This window comes from Columba livia, chromosome 1, assembly GCF_036013475.1.
Source record: "Columba livia isolate bColLiv1 breed racing homer chromosome 1, bColLiv1.pat.W.v2, whole genome shotgun sequence".
Lineage (NCBI taxonomy): Eukaryota > Metazoa > Chordata > Aves > Columbiformes > Columbidae > Columba > Columba livia.
The window spans coordinates 18350642-18370182 of NC_088602.1; the positions used below are offsets into that span (position 1 = coordinate 18350642).

Genomic DNA, 19541 nt, shown 5'->3' on the forward strand with positions numbered 1-19541 from the left:
AAGATACTTGTGAATCTTCGAGCTGAAGAGTCAGCTGGTAGCTGCTGGTACAAAGTCCTGTCTGACCAACAGACTTGGTAAGATGCCCCTGAAGTGTTGTGTGGTGTGGTTTTGTTTGTTTGTGGGTGTTTGTTTTAGCATATTACCATTTAAAACTTTTCCCCAAAGAAGGCTTTAAACCTGTTTCAACCAGAACATGGGGTGTGCAATATTTATTGCAGCAACTTAAGAAAACTTTCTGGATTCTACGGGCAAATAAATTCTTTCTTTCACTTCTCACCCAAGACATTGGTAAACTCAGAGCAATCAACCCTGCATGTGTTCTTCTGGGCAGCAAGCACGTAACTAGAACTTCCAGCAAGGTCATGTTCTCGGAGCTGTCCTGGTTTCCTTCCCCCTGAGATGGAGAACATCTCAGCAGTAAGTGGGAGATGGAATAGTAGGCCATGAAGTTTGCAAAAAACTTCAGCGGGATTCTTAATTCTCTTGACTGCAGATTAAGTGTGTTGCTCATGTGTTGTGGTCTGTGATTCTCTGCAGATTGGAGGGCCTCAGGCAGTTTACAGCTGGTGTGCAACACTTGCTATAGAATGCTCAGTTTCACAAATGTGGTGCTTCACAACATCATCTAACTGGCTTACTGCATGAAGGTCATTATTCCTGAACCCTGTCTTAGGGAACAGTGTGTCTATAAAATTACAGAAGGACATGCAGAAACTCTTATGTACCCTGCTCTTGCATCTCATCTGGACCCATGGATTTATGGATGTCCAGACTACTTAATTGCTCCCTAACCCAGTCCTCATCGACTAAAGCAAACTCCTCCATTGGCCTGGCTTCATCCGGGGTTTCAGGGGTACAGGGCTCCCCAGGACAGCCTCCGGCAGAGTAGACAGAGACAAAGAAGGCATTCAGTAATTCTGCCTTCTCTGTATCTTCTGCCACCAGGGCACCCACCCCATTCATCAGTGGACCTACCTGGGCGTCCTGGTGGACAACAGGATGACCATGAGCCAGCACTGTGCCCTTGTGGCCAGGAAGGCCAATGGCATCCTGGGTGTATTAGAAGGGGGGTGGCTAGTATATCGAGAGAGGTCCTCCTTCCCCTCTACTCCGCCCTGGTGAGACCCCATCTGGAGTATTGTGTTCAGTTCTGGGCCCCTCAGTTCAAGAAGGACAGGGAACTGCTGGAGAGAGTCCAGCGTAGGGCAACAAAGATGATTAAGGGAGTAGAGCATCTCCCTTATGAGGAAAGGCTGAGGGAGCTGGGGCTCTTTAGTTTGGAGAAGAAGAGGCTAAGGGGGGGACCTTATTAATGTCTTTAAGTATATAAAAGGTGAGTGCCATGAGGATGGAGCCAGGCTCTTCTCGGTGGCAACCAATGGTAGGACAAGGGGTAATGGGTTCAAACTGGAACACAAAAGGTTCCACTTAAATTTGAGAAGAAACTTCTTCTCAGTGAGGGTGACAGACCCTGGAACAGGCTGCCCAGGGAGGTTGTGGAGTCTCCTTCCCTGGAGACATTCAAAACCCACCTGGACATGTTCCTGTGTGACCTCACCTAGGCGTTCCTGCTCCAGCAGGGGGATTGGACTAGATGATCTTCTGAGGTCCTTTCCAATCCCAAACATACTGTGTGATGTTTGTCTCAGAGAGTTCCATGGCAAAGTTGTCACTTGCATGCCAATGTAATCTGGATGCAGTGATGGTAAAACTGGGCAGCACATGGAACAGTTTTCTGTTAGATCAGTGTGAATTGTGTTTGACCTTCAGCAAGTTCCTGTGTAAATTAATTGCTTTCTGCTCCTCTAGCCTGAAAGCTTTGTCTGGCCTTTGTGCTGACACATCTGGTGTCCTTGTTTTATTTTTTTTTTTGTCCTTTAACAAAATAAATATGAAAGTCCTTAGTTCTACATGCTTTCATGCTGATGCTTGATGTGATGTTGTATTGATCTGATGGCTGAATTAACTCTCTCTGGTGCAAGCAAATATAACAGATGTAGCAAAGGTAGGGGAAAGGATAGAGCAAGCATCTCAGGTGTTATGCTGTTGACCTTGCAGATCTGTATGTGACTCATTGATAGGATTTGATGTTTCTTCCCCATAAAGTACTGTGTGTTGGGTAGGGCTTTAAAACAAATCTAGACTTCAGTTAATTTTGGTGGCAAGTGAATACTTCATTTTTGCCTTTTACCTTGTACCCTCTGCTCATCTAGGAGACAAAAGAACATCAATTATTCACTTTTTGAGAAGTCGTTTGGGGGTTTTTCTGTGGAGCTTTGGCAGTAATTACACTCGGAACTAATCAAGCACTCTCTTTGAATTTTTTGCATCTGGTATTGTAGGATTTATTCTAAACTTGAAGGAATATTGCTACGAAGTGTGATGTTTTATTCAGAACACACATCGTCACAGTACAAGCTGTTGTACGGTGTGTCTGGAAACAGAGCAAGCAGGCCAGAAACATTGCACTGCAACCCATGTAGACGTACATGAACCACCCAGATGATGCTGCTGTTCTCCTGGATGAATTCATCAGTGGTCAAGTGAAATTTCATGAGAAGTGACTAAAAATTATGGTGTTAGAGGTAACTTGCTATGTGAGATTTGACGAATAATTTTTCATTAACCCAAAGCAGTCCTATATGATTGGCTCCTAAGGTATTGTAAGACCCTCTTGCTGCTTCCTTGTTTCTGGCTTACATCTATGACACTGTTTCCCGCTTTGAAGAAGCAGTAATGGACTGATGTGAAGCACTAAGTTAAGTCTGTGGAATTAGAGACTTGCAAAGCACTTTCCTGTGATTTGATAGAAGGGGGTTTTGTGCTCTTCTACCCCTAAACCCTACTGTGATTTTAAGCTTTTATTCAGGGCTTTTTATTTGTGTTGCTTAATTGTGTTACATGTGTTCATGCTCACAGGCTTTTTTAGAGGGATCTAAAATTCAGTGAATTTTGACTTCATGTCTAGCCTTTCCTTCACTTTCCTAGTGAAATACCGAAACATAAAATGCCAATGTGTGATGGAGATTAGGAGAGGAAAAAATCTTATTACCTGTGACAGTGTGACTGAAGTAAAGTCTTGCTTATTAGCTTCATCAGTCAAGCGTGACATTTTGTTCCAAGACTTCCTTCTAAAGAGTGCTTGAAGTTGAATACAGCCTCATCTTGGGCACATGGAAATGAAAATACCTTTCTGTACTGAGACAGAAAACTGAGCACACACAAAACAGGCATCTGCTGGTGATCTTTGAGGTGGTCAAAGATCCTCTGTTATTACTAGGTTTTAAAATACATTCTGAAGTGATTTTGGGGCATGAATTGAAGTTGGAAGGTGCAAGTAGGTACATGTCCACTCTACAGCCTCTATGTGAGAGCCTGATAAACAATACTTGCTGACAATTAGTATGGCTTGATTGAACTGGAGTCCTAGAGTCACTGGAATTTTATTTGTATTTGGGGGGGTTATGTTTTATATTGATACTGGCAGGACTCTTGTAGACTCTTTTTTTTTAAATTTAGGTCCCTTAAAATGTGGTCAAATTGAGGAGTATAGACTTTTGGATGGGAGCGGTTGGGAGAAATGAGGTAGAGGGAGTAATCTTGTTCCATCCTCAAGCTAAGCTTGTTTCACTGGAAACACTGCAAATTATAGAGGATTTTAGTGAAAAGTTGGTAGTGCTTAAATTATTAAAATAGCTAGGACTTGGGCATCCTGTCTGTTTCATAGGGTACTTGGGTATAACTCAGGATATCTGAGCAATCCCCATAAGACTGACTGTGGGGGAAGCAGACAATCCAAGGCTGGATGGGACCTCAGAGGGTCTCCACCAGCGTGGTCAGCTCTGAGGTCAGGCTGCTCAGAACTTCCTTCAGTTGGAGCTTGAAACCTCAGAGGATGGAGAGCGCACAACCTGTCTGAGCAACCTGTGCCACTGCTTGACTGTCCTATCCTCAAGGGGAAAAATTTTCACCTTGTATCCAGGATGAACTTCTCCAGTTTCAGTTCATGCCTGTTGTTTTTCACGTTCCTGCCCTGCACCTGCCATGAAGAGCCCAATCTAAGTCTTCTCAGTGACCTCCCCACAGGCACTAGAGGTGCTGTTAGGTCCCCTCAAAGCTGTCTGTGCCCTGGGCTGGACAAACACATCTCCCTCAGCCTCTCCCCCAGCAGCTCAGTGGCCTTTACTTAACTCTTCCCAGTTTATTGGTGTCTTTTGTGTATTGCTGGGGCCCAAAACTAGACAGGGTCTAAATGTGGTGCAAAGAGTGATGAGTAGAGGAAGATAATCCCTTTCCTCAATCTGTCTCTGCATGTGTTCATGCAGCCCAGGGTGCTGCTATCTGTCTTTGCATACTGCTGGCTTGTGGCCATCTCGCTATCCACCAGGACCTCAAGGGGTATTTCATAACGTCTATCAGCTGTTCTTCTCTTTTCCAATTCTAGTTATCGTAGATTGATGTTCCAGATAGAGAAGAATTAACATATTCCTGTCAGTAAAATGAATGAAATATACAGTAGCAAAACGCTTCTGGTGACATAAGGCTCAAGACTGTTGTCCCTCACAAATAAATACGTGCAAGCTTTTGAGGTGAATGAGGGATAAGTGGCAACCCAGGATACTGCTGGAAAGAGAAGTTGCAACTGAAATCAACATGGTCATGCTAGTTGGTGCTATTCAGCTTGGGAGAACCTACTTTTAAAACTGTAACAAGAAGACCTAAAAATAAACTATTTTTTTCTTCTCTGCACTCAAGATGACTGATGCAATTACTGCCTTCCATTTCAAACACAGTCTTTTTACTTTGTGAGGAAGAAAGTTTGGATGAACTGTAATCTAATGATCCACATAAACAAAGTCCTATATTCAGCCTGCTCATCTTAATGACTCTGATTTGTGTCTTCAGCACAGCTATTCTTTCTTTATAATTAGAATACAAACCTTCTAAAAATGTTTGCAATATGCCAGGTGAGTCATTAGCTTGCAAGATAAACATTGTGAAGAAAACTACCTTGGTTCTATATTTTACTCTCCAAACATGGTAACTTATATTAAATAACATGACTTTTTCCCTCAGCTGCATCGGCAGCATTCTTGAAGACAAACGGAGCAAATCCTCAGGTTCAAATAAAGAGGTGACTTTTGAGGCTTGCTCATGACTTCTTGCAGCCTCCAGCAACAGTAACCTTTCATATTGATGTGTGTTTTGCTATACTACTTCAAAGATCATATAGTCACAAGAATTCAAATAGTTAATGTTTATTTAAGGAAAGCTTCATTTATATTTTGAGACAGATCTTGTAATAATTTTTCTGTTCTTTGTGACTGTAGTAATACTGCTTTTCTTCTAAGAAAAGTTGCAGCTAGTTTTAGGATTTGAATCTCCTGTCTCATTTAAGATAAACTGGATGAAAGAACTGGCAGTGAATGGGTACGTGGATATGTTGTGGTAGGAAAGAGGAGGTTGGTTTGTGGAAATAGTGTGGTATGGGACAGAATATAATAGTTCAGTTGGAAGAGATCTGCGGTGATCATCTAGTCCAACTGCCTGACCACTTTGAAGCTGACCACAAGCTAAATGTCATTGTAAAAATGCCTCTTAAACAGACAGGCTTGAGGCATTGTCCACCTCTCTAGGAAGCCTGTTCCCATGTTTGAACACCCCCTTGGTAAAGAAATGCTTCCTCCTGCCAAGGCTGAACATCCCCCGATGCAGCTTTGAACTATTCCCACATGTTGTATCACTGGACACCAGGGAGAGGAGATCAGCACCTCCCTCTCTGCTGCTCCCCCCCCTCAGGAAGCTGCAGACAGCAATGGGGTCACCCCTCGTTCCCTCAGATCCTGCAGACTGAGAAACTCGAGCACGTGGGACATCCAGATTGTGTCCATCATGCTGAGCCTTGGAACATGAGTCACTTCATGCCAAGGAGCAAACTTTAAACATTAGGCTAAGGGGTTGGGTTTTTAGTTATGGATCTGTGCTGTTGGTGTCAGCTACTTCCAGAGAATTAATAACCAATTCAAACCTACTTGTCTTTAGGCTTTCTCCAGCTTCATGACTTAGCATTGGAAAAGGCTGAAAACTGCCTACAAAAGGAGAAGGGAAGTATCTTACAGGTTCCTCAGTGAGAAAATGTGTGTATAGCTTAAAGCTGGAACATTTTCTTAGTTGCAGAAAAACACAGCTGCAAGTTCAATGTGTGTGTGGAACCATGTAAAGCACAAACTCAGGCTCTCATAGTGGTGGGTGGGTTCTGTGGCCAGTGGGCTTCTCCCCACTGGGCTGCTGTGGGCTCTGGGCATCCTGCTGCAAGTCTGACACTTTCTGACAAAGGCGATACTTCAAAAGTGCAGGAAGTTGAGTCTTCAGAAACTTGTATTTTGGTTTCCCCAAATCTGTAACTGCTGTCAACTTCTCAACTAAATTGTGTAATTGTCATGCTCTTTTTTCAACAAGGTCACAAACTTTCATTACCCTGGTTATCTGTCACTTGTCTTTTTCTCGTATGTGTCTTCCTTTCCCACGAGTGGACCTTGAAAGCCTTCCTCATCTGCAGACATTCAACTTACTGAGGGAACTTTCCTTAAGAAAATAGGAGGCTGTAAGTCAAGTCCTTCTCCCTGACCACAAATGTGGTTTTGTTTTGTTTTTTTCCTAAGCACATCTAATGGCAATTGACTGAAAGTTTTTGGGCAAACTCTGAAGTGCTGTAAATGTTGTCCAAAGCTATAGCTGGTTTCTTGTTCACTGAGATGCTATAACAACTTCATTGGGAGTAAAACAGAGTACTAGTTTGTTTTGTATGGTATCTTGTTTCCTTTTTCACTTAGAAGAAATGTATTACATTTTGAGAGTAAAAGATGTTTGCAGAAATTTGGTCTTGTGGCTCTACAGGTTTATGAATAGTTGAACTTACTTAGCTGTGAATTGTGGTTACAATATTTTTGAAGAGTTTAAGCACTGTTTCCTTCACAGAAAATCTTTACTGAACTCCCCGAAGAAGGGGGATTATGGAGGTATATGGAAATGGGGAATGATGCCCTCCAGTGCTACTTGTTTGAAGATGGCTACAAATTCTTGCCATCTGATTTGACTTCGCAGTCTAGCCTGGATGTCCATAGCTTAATGTTGTGTGTATGTATGTGCCCATGTAAGTTAATTGAGACAAGAACCACATAGCGTGGCATTAATGTCTGTCCCTGTACTTAGCAGGTGACAGCATTCACAAAGCCTGTCTGCCAGATGTTACACTTTTTACCTTATGAACAACGACAGCAACATAGACTCTCTGTACTTTTGTTTGTGCTGTACGTCTCGCCTCTAGGTCTTGAAAACCTTCTTGGCAGAGTCGGGTGGGATTTGATTGCTGTGTGCTCCATGGAGGAAGCTGCTTCCGAGGCCACAGCCTTTCGCGGGACCTGGTTGCTGGCTGGGCATGCACTGCAGGGGACAAGCTGCTGGAGATGCGGGGTGACCTGTTCCTCTCCAAGCTGGAGAGCTTTGATGTCAGCTTTGTGGCATCAGGACTTCGGCTCTAAAGCTTCTTTCTGGTGACTTTCCCTCTGTCCCATTTTAATTAAAAGGGAGAGAGCAATAAGATTTATTTTTATAAATCCAAAGGTGGGCTTTTAAAAAGATCCAAAATTGGCACTTTTAACCAGTTGTCATGCTTGTTGTGTCACTTAGTTGTGCTTTTTATTTGCAACCAATGGCCTTCCTTGGAGTTTAGCTTTCTGGGTGGAAGGCAGGGGTTTATAAACAGTAATGCTGACTTCTTAAAATGCAGTTTTGGAAACAATCTGATTTTTAATGTGCATTCAAAACAAATTTTTTATTGGCTGTAGCTGGTAACTGTTCTGGAAGGGGGAGTATCTTGAAGCCCCTACCGTGCCACACTCAGATGAGCCAATTCTGGAGTTCAGGCAAGTATAAGTTCTCTTCCTTTTAAAGCAGTGGTAAAGAAGCGGCATCGCTTTCAGCAAGGACCTTGATCAGAATCGAGAAGGAGCTGACCTCAGAGACTGAGGCCAACCCACGCTTTTAGAGGGGGTTGATTTGACAGCTCCTGGCACTTCTGGTGTGTTCCTTACACTGCTGCCCTTATGGGTCAAATATTGTGGTGAAGATCCCTTTGTTCAAGTTGACGGTAAAAAGCTGAGACTCAGCTGTGAGAATCTTTCACAAACTGTATCTTTTAAACAGCAAATTATTAGACTGGAGAAGGGGAGCAGGTTACATCCCCTCCAGTTTTTCCCTGTATGCTGTGTGTTCCCTGTGCTTGCTGTCGTGGAAGACCTATCAAAAGCTGTAGCAGGAAGCGTTAGGAGCTGCCTGCTGTGTTCAGTAATGAACCCAAGTCTGATGTTAGCATCTCTTTGCCCTTGCAAGCAGGTGTCACTGCAGCCAGCACCAATTACAGCTGTATTCAGGGGACAGCAACATGATTCAGCCAGTCAAAATCAATATAAATGAATGAAGCATTTACAGTTCAGGGATTATATATTTTTAGCAAGCTGTATGTGATGTAATCCAACAGGATAGCTGCATTTTTCTGAACTCAAATACTTGATCTGTTCCTGTCAGCGGGCAACAGCATAATAGAAAAACGTAAAACTTGCAAGTTACAAAATTGAAGGAATATGAGAACGCTGTAGAGTAAGATTTTTTTATCCAATCAGTGCTGTTAGGTCCTGAAAAAAAAAAAAAAAAAAAAAAGTAGATTTTATGTTCTCTAGATTTATAACTCTGACAAAAAAGGCCAGGCCCTGAAGGCCTTCAGGTACTTTCCAGCACGCTGCATGCAGTGCTAATGAAAAATGAGCTTTCAAAGGATTTCTCAACAGCACAGCTTTCATTCAGGCCTTCCTTTATGTGTAGTTTATACTACCCTGTTTCCCTGAAAATAAGACAGGGTCTCATATTAATTTTTGCTCCTAAACTTATTACTTTTTTACATGTGTAGCTGCCTGGATGCTATTTAAATAGACTTTTTTAATGAACTGCAACTAGGGCTTATTTTTGGAGTAGGCCTTATATTTCGAGCATCCTCAAAAATCCTGAAGAATCATGCTAGGGCTTATTTTCAGGGTAGGTCTTATTTTTGGGGAAACAGGGTAGTACAGAGCTTGAAAGTGTGGTCTTGTTCTGTTTAAATCTTGGATTAAGCTGTCCCAATAGTAGGCCTGTCTAACAGTACTTTGTTTTCTGGCAGCAAGTAAAGGTGTTTTGTTGCCTTTTTACAGGATATGGAGTGCAGTAATCTGAAAAATGCGCATCTCTCAGTCCAATATTGCTTGTGTGTGAATACTCCATTGTAGAAACCTGCAGTAAAGAGGTGGTGACTGGGCAGAGTCTGCAGTACATGGGCAGGGTTATGTTTATGATGTTTCTTCCCATTCCTCTCCTCTACCGGAACTAAATGATAGTCATAATGAAAATTAACTGTGGGGCACAAATCTCAGAATGGATGGGCAACGTAGTCAACTGTATCTTTTTTAAGACCTCCTATGTATCATTTAATAAAGTTGGTCATCAGGAAAATTCACTAGCTGACATCTTCTGTAGTGAATTAAATCAGTAGCTGTTTGCTTACGTGCTACTTTTACCCAGGGTCTCCAAGGGCTGTTGGGAACTTGGGGGAACAGATGACTTTTAGCAGCAGAGCGAGCTGAGTGTCTCTTGAAACTGCCACTTGGAAGCTGCGGTGAACCAGGCCAGTGATTGAAGAACACAAGTGTTCGAAACTGTCTAGATTTTTCTTCAAGCTTTCTCACTTAATTCTTAATTCTCTTATTCAAAGTTTTGACTATTCTGAAGAGAGACATGGATAGTATAGTCTGGTCGAAGTGTGTACTCAGGCTGAAGAGTATGAACAAATCATGATTTTTCACTTTGGTTTGATTGACAGGAGATTTCTTAACATCTTTCCCATATATGTCCATAGATATTTGTTTAAAGAGCTATTTAGAAAACTGAATTACCACTTCTTTTTCTCTGTTAGTAAATACATCTCAATTCTATTTCTACAGTGCTGTTATCACCTGCAAAGAAGCAGTCATCAGTAATCACTAGATTGCGGCTCCAGCAGCACAAGCCAAACCGTCACCATGAAACACTTTCTGAGGTAACTGTTCTGTATTTTTTCAAAAGTTTCTAATTACTTCTATGCTGCATTGAATTAAGAGTTTTAGCTGTTACCAGTAGTATGGAAGGTGTAAACTATTTTATACCAAATTGCTTTCTGTTGACCTGGATATCACCATTTAATTAAAGCTGTTATAATTTAAAATTTCTCTTCTATTTTTTTATAGAAGCAAAGAATGTGGGAGCTGTCTTATGGGACTAGAGCAGTGATGCACCAAATTAGTAGTGCCTGCTGTGTCAGGGGAAAATAGGAGAAATAATAGCATGGAACAGTGCTTGAAAAATCTTTGGTTTGGGTTTGTTTTCTTTCCCATTCTTGTCTGCTGTCTGGATTTTTGGAGCGCTACTTGTGAAAATGAAAAAGGGGAGATGGTTGGTGAAGATGTGCAAATGTTTTTGAAGCCAAGTGTGCGCAGTCTGGGGAGAAATGTCTAATACTTGCTCCTACCTATGACTTGCAGTTTTTTCTCTGTAAACCAGGGGTGGTATGGGAGACTTGCAGACACCAGCTGTAGGTGCTCAGAGCGCATGTTGTCTTTGTCCTGTAGTCAGTAAGAGAGTTGAGCACTCCTAGAAACCAATACAGATCAAGAGCTTAATTTGTGTATAAACTGAAGAAATCATATTCTGTCTGGATTGGAAAAACCTTTTCAAGACGACTGAAACATACGTTTCTGTATAGAGCATCTGTCACTATATTTTTCTCTTTTTAGACTGTTTATAGCAAAGAATCTTATCCACTATGGATATCAGCATCGTTACCTCTAGGCTGATCATCTGTAATGATTTTGCTGCCAAGCCAGCCTTGGCTTAAGTATTTCTGTGGAGTGTTTGGGTCAGTTTCCTCAGGTATCATGTACCAGCTGCAAAAGGACTCTGTGCTTACATAGGACATACATAGGTTAAAAGTATAAAGCAATTATTTATTTGCTAGCACCCACAAAAGACAGTTAAGATTTAATGATCCATTAGGTTAAGCATTAGCGTGCTGACCAGTGAGAAGGGGAAGGACTGGTCCCTGCAGCTCTGTGGCACAGATCCTGGATTATCCCAGGTCATCCACCAACTCCCTTGATACTGGTCCAGTGACCTGCTGGTTCACAACTAGCCTGGCTCATGTCCCAGTGGTGCTTTTGCCCTTTACAGTTTTATAATGTCCCATGTTGGAGCTTTCCTTCTTGGATCCTGCTAATGATTTCCATCTCAGCAGTCCTGCCTCTATAATTCTCACCTTTCTTTCTTTTTCTTGGTACAGACTTGCTCAGCAGCCTGGCCCAAGGTCACAAATTGGTGGATCTGGGCCATGAATCCTGCATAAATGGGACTTTACCGTCCTGTGGGTGGGAGCCTCCAGCTGGGGTCACAGAGGGCGTTACTGCTGGCCCCCATAATGGCCTGGTGCATTTTGAAAATAATAACATTTTTCTCCCTTCTGATGGGTAAGCTGAGCTGCTGCCAACTTCTAAGCCACCAGCTCTTCCCTGACTACAGTAACCACTTTGCTTCTTCCTTTAAACTGCCTGTTCTGCCCTCCCTTGGCTCTCCTGGCCCTTTGTGTTTTTCTCATGTTGGCAAAAATGTGCTGTTTTCAGTATTTGGGTTCCTGAGGCTGTCTTGAAGAAACTACCTCCTGCTTCTTTTTGTGGTATTCCTAAAGTCAGTGAATCCTAAAAGATTTGAGATTTCTTGATGATGTTAGTTTCTTTTAAGTAGCCAAGGTAGATCTTCTGAAAAGCAATCACTTATCTAAACAGCACAGTCTAGGACTTTTTTCCCATATTCTAAATGCTTCACAGAAAGTTGAATTAAGGTGTGGAGAATGCAGAGCACCTCAAATAGGAAACCACTGTTGAAATAGGAAAGCTATTCTGTTTACTTACGAGCATCTGGATTTTCTTATTTTATATTAATCCTTTGACATGAACTGAATTGAATACTGTACTCTTCATATTTTGTAAATACGGAAGAAATACGGGGAGATTAAGAAGTGAACTGGGGTCATTCTCCAAGAAAACCGCTCTCTGGGGGTAGTGAATTCTGTTGTATGTGTTGTAGTTGCAGGTTTGTGTGACAGGGAGTGAGGCAGTGAAGTTTAGAGCTGCAGGAAGATCTACGTACAAGACAAGGATATTAAACCTTCCAGCTTGGAAATCAGCTGGAAAATAAACAAGTTAATGTATATTGTGTCCCCTAGTGTTTGTCCATTACCAAAAGCAGCAGCTGCCCAGGAGCTTGCTAAAAGCATCCTTAACTGTTTGTGAAGACCAAATGCAGGCTGACTGTGGTGTACTGATGGTGAGGGCTGCTCAGTGACACAGTGTCTGCTTTCTTGCACAACATGGAGCAGACACTGGACTAGCCGATGCTGATGGCCTAGATTATCTCTGTTTAAAACCAATTAGTTAAGTCTACACAAACTGCAAGTCATCTTGTTGACTGCAACGTAGAAAATGCTGTAAAACAGATGGAGAGAGGAGCGGGGCTTTCATCTGTAAAGTGAAGATCCCCTCGGCTGTTATCTGGGTACTGACAGTAGTTTACCTGCAGCAACTTCACGCAGCAGGTATTCATCTGGAGATCCAAGGAGGACGTTCAACAGTGGCTTTCAAATTCAGTTTAAGACCAGACTCTCACCTACAGGCTGATTTACCACTCAGCTCTGGAGGCATGCTGTAGTCTCTGCTGCTGCTATCAAAGGGCATGCTGCACCAGGGCTCTCCAGTTACTACTGGAGTTTGTCTTCTAAACAAAACACTGCAGGTGTGAGTATGGATAATGAGGATTTAGTGCAATTTGCATGCTGCCTTTGCTGTGCCTACTACTCCTCTGTTGGACAATTCACATGGCTTTTTATATCAGCTTGACATCTCCTGTCTCTCTTTTGACATAGCCTATTTTGTATTTAATATCAGTGAACCATCTTATTGTTCCCCAGACCTTTCCATTTAAGAGATCCTATTTAGTCTTCAACCATTCTGTAGTTAGTGAGGTTGAAAGACAGTGCTGGAAATCATCAAGTCCAATCCCATTCCTCAAACCAGGGTCAGCTATAGCAGGTTGCTTGGGCTTTGTCCAACCACATTTTGTGCATCTCCAAGGATGGAGTCTCTCCATAGTCTCTCTCTGAACAACCTGTTCCAATTGTTTGATAACCCTTACAATTTAAAAATAGTAACAAAAATTTAAAACTGCACCTTTTTGCTTAAAATATAATTGCTATATTTCTGTCTGTGCTCATTGTCTCTTGTCCTGTCAGCAGGCACCACTGAGAAGAGCCTGGCTCTGTCTTCTTTACTAACCCTTTCAGGTATTTATGCACATAGATAAGATCCTCCTGAGCTCCTAGCTCTTGGTCTGCCCTTCTATGGTAGATGCTCTCAGTCCCTCTATCACCCCCATGGTCCTTTGGACTCAATCCAGTATGTCCATCTCTCTAGTGCTGGGGAACCCAGCCCTGAATCACAGAATGTCAGGGATTGGAAGGGACCTCGAAAGATCATCTAGTCCAATCCCCCTGCCGCAGCAGGAACACCTAGATGAGGTTACACAGGAAGATGTCAAGGCAGGTTTTGAATGTCTCCAGAGAAGGAGACTCCACAACCCCCCTGGGCAGCCTGTTCCAGTGTCTGTCACCCTCACTGAGAGGAAGTTTCTTCTCATATTTAAGTGGAACCTCTGTGTTCCAGTTTGTACCCATTGCCCCTAGTCTTATCATTGGTTGTCACTGAGAAGAGCCTGGCTCTATCCTCCTGACACTCACCTTTTACATGTTTATAAACATGAATAAGGTCACCCCTCAGTCTCCTCTTCTCCAAGCTAAAGAGCCCCAGCTCCCTCAGCCTTTCCTCATAAGGGAGGTGCTCCACTCCCTTAATCATCTTTGTGGCTCTGAACACAGCACTTCAGTTGTGTCCCACCAGGGCTGGGTACAGAGTATGATCAGTATGATCCACAAATATATGGAGTTTTAGGGGCCTCACATGAAAGGCAATGGAAAAGGTAAAACTTTGAACCCTACCTGCTCTTTCACAATTGAAGCAATTGCTTCTTTTTATATAAGTAACACATCCTCTTAATTAAAGCAAATAAAATGTTGTTTGCTTCATGCCATTGACAACACTGACTAAATTACATTTTACGTGAAGGTGATACATTTGTTCCTACTGATATTTAGAACAATAAACAAGTATGTAATATCACTTTAAAAACTTCTGTTATAATGTTTTATTGCTTTTGATGTGTGTTTACTTGTAGGGTGGGTGGTTTAGTTTTTTTTGGGGGGAGGGGTTTGTATGTGATTTTTCTCTAAGACATACACTGAAAGGTAGTCTACCTGTTGTGAAATGGCTCAACTCTGAAGTTACCTGTCTTTGCTGACAGTCACCATCTCTGCTTTAACTGGAAAGTTAAATTGGCATAATAGTAACAAAGAAGTGTCTCATACTACATTTCTAATACAAAGTTCAGCTGTTGAATTAGATTAGGTTTAAAGATGCAGGAAGATACATGTTGTGGTGCCAGGTAGTAAGACTGCTTTTATTATAGTAAACTACAGCATTTGAACAACTGCAAAACTTCAAAATAGGTCCTTAATTGAATCGGTTGCTTGTGTAGGCTCATTTCTCAGTCTGAATTACTTCCTCTGTTCCTGCCTTTCCCAGGACTGTATTACACAACAGAATAGCAAAGAAAGGGGCTGTGCTTGCACGAATGGCAGCTATTTTGACATCTATATCTTTATAAGAATATAATTTTTAGACTGGAGGATCTTTAATTAACAGACGTTCATGTCTTGCTTTTCATCTACCTGCTGTCAACAGCTGCTGCTTTCTAGTGGAAGGAGAAGCTTTTTAAACAGATGGTTGTAGTACTTGGAATAACTCTAAATCCCTAAATTTAGGAGAGTGCTGTCAGCCAGTAAACTAAGGACTCTTACGCTCATATCTCTAATCCAAGGTGATGTCTAACTGAAAATAACTGTTCTAGATTTCTTTTCTTTCTCAGCTTGCTCTGATATGAATTATTCCTAAAGTCTGAAACATTACCTATGAAATAATAAAACTTTCTCAGAGAAATATTTAATCTTTCTGTACTTTCTTTTCTTGTAAAGGGATTTTGAGGAGTCTGTCAGTGATACTTTCACTTTGACTGTAATTTATACACCTGAAATAATAGCAACTTGGAGAACAAGCTGTAGCAGACATCTAGGTTTTTTCAATGAATCCTAGAAGCTTGACACCTTCTCTCAATCTACTGCAAAACAGTCTGTAAGCACTGTCTTACTGGGGTCACATCAGATAACATGAAAATCAAGTCAGCAAGACGCAAGAGCAGGTGAAGTGTGGAAAGCTACCATTAAAAACTACTCTTATGTCGTCTTTAGTTGCCACGGTGATTTGCTTTAGTGCCTAAATGAAGAGATAAGGTGCATTTCAGATATCAAGTCTGCAAAGGCACAGAATAATAAAAAAAAAAAAAAAAAAAAAAAAAAAAAAAAAAACACCACAAAAACCAACAAACTCTTATATTTTAAAGGAGCTAACAACAGGTTTGCCTGTGGCAGAAATGGTGATTGGTAGATTACTTCTTGGCTGACCTTGTATACACACTGTAACTTACACAAATAAAACAAAGATAGTCCAGTTAATTGGCTCCTAACAGGGTAATATCACTTGTTTACTCACCTATTTGGACAGCTTCTCATCTGTAACTAGTGTGTCCTTGACTTCTCAAGCCATAATTGGAATTCTCAGGAAGGAAATGTTGATGCTTTCTCCTCTGAGCTGAGTACGTCCTTCAGGAAAACCAGTTGTGTAAGAATATTTCCTATCCATAGGACTTAAACATGACACACAGGAAAGAAAATGATGTGTAAGTAGCTTCAGTGACTTTTACTTCCGTCTTTTAAACTAGTGGATTTGGGATTTTTCTTTTTCTGTTTGTTTTTGGGGTTTGCTTCTTTCCCTCCAACTCCACATCCCCCCCCACCCAATTTTAAATTCAGTCACTAGCATTGGGTGTCTAGTTGACATTTTCATTTTACCCAATATATTTACTCTGTTTGTTACTAGCTCTGAAAACACTAAGGTTCTGAAATTACCAGGGGGAGGGCATAAGCACCTTCCATTTTATTAGTTGTAAAAATATTGCACAGTAATTCATCTCTACTTCCTTCATGTCAGTGAAATACCACAACTTGCATTATACATACATTTTGCTATTTAGGCAAAGATACCTCACCCAAGTAAGAGCTTCATAGAAATATTAGACAATGTTGGAAACGTTTTTTGAATCTTACTTCTGCCTGTATATGATGGAGAAGGCTGTCTAGAGCCAGTCACCTTAAATAACAAAAGAGATTTCATGAAAATGTGATGTCATACTGTCATTGGAGAGAGAGGTAAATTCCAATAACCGTCACACTGACTCAACATCACTTGGGCTAGTTGAGGGCAAACCTTGAGACTCCAGTTTGTATTTTGAGCCTGATGTGACATGGTGAGGAGCAGCCTTTGGCCAGCCTGGGTCAGCTGTCCTGGCTTTGCTCCCTCCCAGCTTCTTGTGCACTCGCCAGAGCGTGGGAAACTGAAAAAAGCCCTTGACTACCCACAACCAAAACATCAGTGTATTATCAACATTCTTCTCATTCTAAATCCAAAACACAACTACTAGAAAGAAAATTAACTATCCCAGCTGAAACTAGGACAACTGGGTAGTATTCCATAAGTCTCTTCTTGATGTGCAAGGGAGCACTTACTCATTTCGGGATATTTTATTGTTCTGATATTTTTTTTTTTCCTTGGAACCCTGGTAACAAGTACATTTTTCTGTGGTATTGATCTCAGATTTCAGAGGCACTTTCTGTGAGCCAGGTTGGGAAAACTATGCTGAGCTGCATTGGTATTGCTCAGGACCTAGCAGGTGGCTTCTGGTGTCCCAGTGACTGGGAATGTGTAACCCTGAGTTCTCATGGGAGGATGGCTGCGTGTGTTTCCACTCATAGAGAGAGCTTGGCGAGGGACCTGCCTGTTGATTGGGCCTGTGTGCATCAGCACCTTATTATACAGGTTGCTCTTTGTTTTACCTGAGTAAATGTTGCTATGAACTCTTGTGACACACTTTGCATGTATAAACACAAATCTATAGGTCTGTACAGCTGCATATAATACAGGAGGAGAAGGAGCTTTTACTGGGATGGGGAAGAATAGAGTGCAAGTCCCTGAGACATACCCTTATTTCTGTAATACTTCTGTTCTTAAAGCTCACCCCAGGATCTGAAGTATCACTGTACATGTCTACACAAACTGTTGGTGAAGCACATTTTTCTTTGTGCTGAAAACCTGCAGAAGCAAATGGGGGAGGAAATGCACAGAAGACACTGAGTGGAAAGGAGTTTTGGAACTGGACTGTAAAAGAAACCAGCAGTTAATGGCACTGCGCTCTAGTCAGACACACGGCTCATGCTACACTTCCACAAGGGGTCTTGTTCATTATATGCTATGTTTTGTTTTATAGCTGCCAGTGCCTCTGCTTTGCTTACATGAAATGAGGTGCATAGTGGCTAACATTAAACTTGTCCTATTTAATCACTAGTGCGCTTTTATTACAGGACTTCTGCAAGCAAGAATTCCCTTTTATAAAGAACAACCCTTTGAAAACAATCTTGTGTTACATGTTATGCCATTCATGTTACAAATGGAAGATTTCAACTGTTGTAAGCTTGGGATGGATGAGTAGTAGAAAATTGAAGGTATCCACAAAGGCTAACTTTCTTCTATAAGCTACGTAGTCAAAACTAGTGTTTGTTTGCTTTATTAGTAGTAACTGCTAAGTATATTTTAGTGACTCACAGATGTAGTGTTTGTGTGCTGTAGTGACATGTTTTTAGTAGATGCGTTTTTATTAGTTAAGCTTTGTGCAAACCACAGCCAAAGCAAAATTTGAGTAGGGAAGGTGATTGCAGCCATGGAAAGTCGCAGCTCTATCCCATTTAGAGTTTTTCCTTTGATTTGCAAATCTGTCATTGAGCCTTAAGGCAGCAACACATAATTGAAATTCACCCAACACCTTCCCCCCACCCTGAAACTTATCCACATCACACTATACAGTAAGGTTTTGAGTAATGAAATGGGTTGTAATATCTCAGTCCTAGAGATGATTAAGTGTAGGCATGAACTTTCTTAAAGGATGTGTGGTTTTTATAGGAGCTATCTTGTTCACTGGAAGGAAATCTTAAGTGGGCCATTAACACAAAGTTAAAGTGAGTCTTTCCTCCTGGCTTTCATACAAATGAGCTTTCTGGAGACTGACTTCCTCTAATAGGGACCTAACATTTGAAAACAAAGCAGGCTAAAATAAAGTGACTCTGATTTCTACTACAAATGTATGGTGAAAGCTCAGAACTTTGTTTTACCACACTCTACCTTCCAGTTCAGCATTAATCTCTTGTGTTCACTTCTCTGGACCTTCAGCCTGACTGCAGAGCTGGGGTGTGCTGAGGAGGCTGAGGCATGGCCATGGGTTTTGTTTGGGTCTGTGAAGGCTAATATCAAAGGTCTACTGGAAAACCAAATTGCCTAGTGTTAGCCTGTGTTTTTTTTTTCAGGCCACTATTAAAGGTTGACTTTATATGAGTCTGACTTTTTAACTGACTTTCACTTCTGACTATTGGAAGCTTAGAGTGGCTGCTTGGCTGATGATGGACTTGCCTCCTGGTAACTGCTCTTGTTCTAAATACTGAAGGCTAGAACCTGCTTCTCAGAGTAGTGTGTCCTGGCACATCTTGCAGGGTGGGGGTGGGGGGCTGGACCCAAATATTTCTGTGTCAGCAGCTGAAACTTTTTTTTATTGTCTAAAACTTGTTTCCAACACGGGAGTGATTCCTCATTCTTTAGGTTTCACTTTATATCTGAAACAGAGGTTCCTGTTGCATAAAGACAAGGAGCTTGCCTGTGTGCAGGCGTTTGGGAGTGTTAAGTGAATTAACTAAAAGTGTGAAGATAAAGTGGATGCTTTTAAAGCGTGTTAAATATTTGTGTGGATGCTCTCCATTTAGACATAAAATAGCTTTAGTTTCCTTAGCTTAATCCTCCTTCAAAGGGCATTAAGCTAAAGTGAACATAAAGCAGATTAAACTCCTGTGTGGACGTTGACATGAGTTAATTTATCTTCCCTTTCCTGAATGTTGTTCTAAACCATGCCCTTCAGGATGTTTTTTGGAAGGATGGAGCTCTTCAAGCTTTTTTAAAGCCGTAACTGATTTGAGTATCTGCAATTCAGTATTTCAGAATAACCACCGAACACCATTGAAAACGATAATACAGAGCTTTCTGAAAAACTTTCCTTTGAAAACATTGGCAGCATGTGGAGGAGATAATGGGCTAATGGTTAAT

The 19541-nt window shown here is 41.5% G+C and overlaps 1 protein-coding gene across 9 annotated transcripts in view; it reads left to right on the plus strand.

Moving 5' to 3' along the window:
* ELMOD1 (ELMO domain containing 1) overlaps window positions 1-19541 on the plus strand; it is a 51168-nt gene that overhangs the window by 10728 nt on the left and 20899 nt on the right. For all 9 annotated transcript variants that reach the window (XM_021286299.2, XM_021286300.2, XM_065048785.1 and 6 more), the window contains exon 2: window positions 10035-10129. In XM_021286299.2, the coding sequence (XP_021141974.2) occupies window positions 10113-10129 (17 nt within the window). In that variant the 5' untranslated portion in view covers window positions 10035-10112. The remainder of the gene's footprint in view (window positions 1-10034; window positions 10130-19541) is intronic.